General features: G+C 42.7%; 1 protein-coding gene across 1 annotated transcript; it reads left to right on the plus strand.

Annotated features, from left to right (window-relative positions):
• Window positions 1–950: 950 nt before the first annotated feature.
• Window positions 951–3,264, plus strand: foxd2 (forkhead box D2). The gene has a single exon (XM_038716028.1). It carries the CDS (start codon window positions 1,425–1,427, stop codon window positions 2,523–2,525), a length of 1,101 nt encoding a protein of 366 aa, XP_038571956.1. The 5' UTR covers window positions 951–1,424; the 3' UTR covers window positions 2,526–3,264.
• The last annotated feature ends 1,584 nt before the right edge of the window (window positions 3,265–4,848 follow it).

Genomic DNA, 4,848 nt, shown 5'->3' on the forward strand with positions numbered 1-4,848 from the left:
AGTTTACAAAGTATATGCGTACATTTGATGCATTTTATTTATGAATTCAACAAATTCATTGCGTTTGAAACGGAACGAAATATGATAATAACAATCATTACCATGATGCTATTCATAATTATAATAATTTGAGTGAATAATTTTTTACATGAATGCACGTTACACGGTTTGCTTAAAGGATCTGCCTTCTCGACCAGTGTGCTTTTCGTTTTCTGCAATGGCCATTTGGAGCCATAACTGCAGATATTTTTATATATTTATTTATAACCTACTCGTAATCACGTTATAATCGATTGAGAGGTTTGGTTTGACTGTAAAAATATTGATCAGGCGTTGCTTGCGTTTTAAGTCTATTTCAAAAACATCACCATCATCGGTGTAGACACCTACTATTGCTCTCACCTTACACTGCAAAAAAAAAAGAAAAAGAAAAAAGAAAGATGCCTATTTAATTGAGTCGCCTAACCTCCTGTTCATAAATAAAACCGCATTTTGAAAGATTACATAAGAAATTTCACCGTTGGGTTGTCAGTGAGACAATGTTATTTTTAATGCAGTTTTATTCATATTCCTTTTGGAAATAAATTGCCAATGTATTGATAAAACACAGAAAAAGGGAGATCTCCAACTATAGGCTACTAACTGAATAAAAAAGGTGAATTCTTAAAACAGGCTCATATGCACAGAACCAAAAATAGATATTATGCCTCCATACAGCCGACATGTTTTTCTCATTTTGTATAGTTTAAACACACACACACACACACACACACACACACACACACACATATATATATATATATATATATGATTTTAAGATTCAAGAGCAGAGCCACATATTACTTTTTGCAGGGTAACTTAGTCCAGTTCCTGGTAGCAGTGACTCAAAGACCACGTGATCAGCGTGGTTCTATAAATACCTTTTGAGAGCTAAGGACGATAGTGTGATTGTCTGGCTGGATACCTACCCAATCCTGTGCGTAAAACATATTTTGGAAAGATACTTGGATATCCAAAAGTAGCTTTTTAAACGAACCAAAGCACAAACTGATCACAGACGGAAACAATCGCATCTCAAGAAAAACGCATGTCGAGACTTGTGCAAGATCGATCGATGATCTTTTGATCGGTTTTTTTTAACGCCTTAAGTTTTCTGCTCCATGAGAACCTCGCACGGCCCTGCTTGACCAGCCCCGGACGACCAGGAGTCGCCAGATCTACAGGTCAAAGAGTTTTTATAAAATATTTTCAATAGAGTCTAGCCATGTGTGCGATCAGTAGCTGGAGATAAAGCTACAGCAAAAGTCTGGTGTGGGTTTAAGGGGGAGAGGGAGAGTGTGTGCGCGCTCACGCTCAGTAGCCTCGCCGGACCAGAGGAGGAGGAAATCTGGGAGAGAAGGGACAGAGCGGCGGCGTCTCCAAGGATGACTTTAGGGACGGATATGTCCGACAGCTCTGCATTGTCCGAAGATGTGGACATAGATGTGGTCGGAGGTGACATATCCGTCGGAAAGGACGGAAAGTACATACACCACGAGTTCAACTTGGACAATGACTCGGACGATAATTACTCGCAGAACGCGGCCGAGAGGGTTTCCTCTCCCGGGCTCAGCAGCTCCGACTGCCAGTCAGACCAGATGGGGTCCAGTGCAGAGGTCGGGACCGTGATGGGGGAGAAAGCCAGAAAAAGTGCACTCGTGAAGCCACCCTACTCTTACATCGCTCTGATCACCATGTCCATCCTGCAGAGCCCCAAGAAACGTCTCACTCTCAGCGAGATCTGCGAGTTCATCAGCAACAGATTCCCTTACTACCGGGAGAAATTCCCAGCGTGGCAAAACTCTATTCGCCACAACCTCTCCTTAAACGACTGCTTCGTGAAGATACCACGAGAGCCTGGCAACCCCGGAAAGGGCAATTATTGGACCCTCGACCCGGATTCAGCAGACATGTTCGACAACGGGAGCTTCTTGCGCAGGAGGAAGCGCTTCAAGAGGCACCAAGCTAATGAAATCCTCAGGGACGCCAGTGGCTTTCTACCCGGGTTTGGATACGGCCCGTATGGATATAACTACGGACTTCAGCTGCAGAACTTCCACGCAGCTCACAACCCGTATCACCCACACCACACAGGTGGTTCATTCCCGTTCCCTAACGCCCCTTGCACCTTGCCGCCATCAGCCTCCATATTCCCTACGCCGCATCCCCTGCCCACGCTTTTAGGGGCTGATTTAAGAAAGTCCTTTTATCCTCAATTAAGCCCGTCTCTGCCGCCCCTCAAGACGGACTCCAGCGCCCCGAGTCGGCCTTCATTCTCCATTGACAATATCATCGGTGCGGCCAACTCCACCGTCTCTTACGGCGCACAGCCGGCCAGCCAAGCTCAGATCCTGGCCATGTTGACCCCAGCACTGGCCTCTGCTTCCAACCATTTGAACCTATCACAGGACAGCATATTACAACCCGTGCCACAGAGTCAGACTTTTTCCAGCAAAACCCCGAGTATGAACACTTGTCCTTTCTAGAAAAAAAGAAATGGCGAGAGTGCCAGCTGAAAAAAAATCTTTTATTAAAAAGCCAATTGTGGCGTCGTCCTATGTGAAGGTAGGCTGTACATTCTTGGTGAAATAAGAGTGTTTTGGCTCTCCCCATTTCCTAAAAATGTAAGAGGATCGAAATGTTTATTTATGGTTTGTAAATATGTGTATAATATTGAGAGACAAAAGAAACTCGGAGAAGGGTCTTTTTAAAACAATGCATGGGCCTGCAATCTGGCAATGTGGCCTTCATTTGTCAGTGGGAGAAAAAGAAAAAGATCATGTTATTTTAACATAAGTTAAAGGTGTCACCCGATTTAAAAAAAATATAATTGATTGAGAATTTTATTATGATTTATATTGTTTTTATTCTGTGTGTTGTGGGGACATGGCACTGTTGTTGTTGACATAGGCTGACAGAGACGGCAAACTCAGGTTTTACTTAGAAAGCACATGGAGTCGGGTGGGGGTGGGGGGGTTCTGACACAAAAATAATCATTTCTCACCACTACCCCTCCCCCTGAATCTCCTCTACATGGTGAATTTGTGACAATATCATTTCATGTTGTCGGTGGACACGTAGGCTAATGTGGTAAAAAGAGCTCATTACCTCTCTCAACCTTTTACTTGTTGTTCGTTCATATCTAGGCTATTTCACAATTTAATCTGTGAAACATACAGTATGTCATGTGTTGCCAATAGAGAGAGAGAGAGACACTTAAATGTTCATAGGTCATTTTTTTGTTGTTGTAATGACAATAATAAATGTTTGTGAATTTAAAAAAAATCGTAATTTCTTTAAAAAAATGCATGTAAGGTTATGCTCCATTAAACGGGGGTCAATAAAATAGACTAAACAGCAGCTCTTGTGTATGGAGCAAATCAAGCTGTGTGCTATTTTTACAGCTATTTTTAAACTTCCAAATTAATTAAAAGGACTGGCGTCTCCTAATCATTTTAAGTTTTAAGTGTTTCCCTTTAGTGAAAGCATATTGTAATATGCTTTTGTATAAAACTATTGCACACATTAAGAATAAATATTAATGTTTATTCCCCTAAATATAATTAAAGTGTGGACACTGACCAATTGGCTACAATAAGGTGTTAGGTTTAGGTTGTAGATTAGTCTCTTAGTAATGCAGTTTTTTTAGGTGTGAGAAACGCATAAAATTCAGATCAGACAGTCATGAAGATCACGCAACAGTGGGCAAGTATTCCTCTTGTGTGGCTCTTGCTCGCTTGTAAAGGACCATTTTCTAGCAAGTTACAAAGGCCCTAAATGAATGGGGACGTTAGCAGGCCCCGGCGGTCTGTAATTGAAAGTGAACAAGGATGTAGGCCTACCCAATGTCTTTTAGGGGTTTTCGTTGCTAATTTGTAGCAGCATTTTTCATCAGGCTCCTAATCCACCATAATGCGGCTTTTTGGCCGTTTGTTGATGTTGTCAGTGTGGACCCCTGGCCCAAGGGAATGAATGTGCGCACAGCGAGCGGTCCCCTGTGAGACCAGCCACACACATTTAGACCGTGAAAAGCAATCTTCTCTAAAGGCCCTCGGTCTGCTCCGCTTTCATGTCATCTGCGTTGTCTGGGGATAGGCTACATATAAAAGAAGCAGTGGGACTCGTCCGACTACAGAAAACAGGCCTATTGGTCTTTTTCAGAGTTGTTGGAGCACATGTTTCCAAATAGAAGGGGGTGCAAAGCCTCCTTTATTTACCAGATCTGTGTGCAAATGGTTAAATTAGTTGTGGGTGTTTTGACAGATGATTATTAAGGATGAAGGGTGGGAGGGCTGACTCCTCTGTTTTCCGTCAGCACAGCTCACTGAAAGTCTTTGAAACGAAAACCAACACATGACTGCTTTCTCTATGTAGAACCCAGCCTTTCTTTCTTTCCCCTTTCTCCCTCTCTCCCCGTGAGTGCAAATTGGACAATTGATAAAACATCGCATAAGGATTTGGGCAATCATTTTTGGTCAGAGCTTCTGCTGCTATATCTACAACGTTAATTGATATCCTGCACATATAATTTGCAGAGTAAATGAGGTGGAAAAAACATTAGCAGGCCGGTGAAGTTTTCCCGCCCTGACAGGGAGTCGTTGCTCACCGCATCAGTCCATTAAAACCCACATGAAGCATTTGCAGAAGTGGTTAAAAACCCATATAAATAACGGCAGGAACGAAAACTAAGCCAATAAAAAAACACGAGACACATAGCAGAACGCACACACACACACACACACACACACACACACACACACACACACACACACACACACAGGATCTGCAGCCAAATGAACCGGCTTTGAA

The sequence above is a fragment of the Micropterus salmoides genome, unplaced genomic scaffold, assembly GCF_014851395.1.
Source record: "Micropterus salmoides isolate LMB-PRFRI ecotype aquatic unplaced genomic scaffold, ASM1485139v1 Ms_hic_scaffold_13, whole genome shotgun sequence".
NCBI classification, from domain to species: domain Eukaryota; kingdom Metazoa; phylum Chordata; class Actinopteri; order Centrarchiformes; family Centrarchidae; genus Micropterus; species Micropterus salmoides.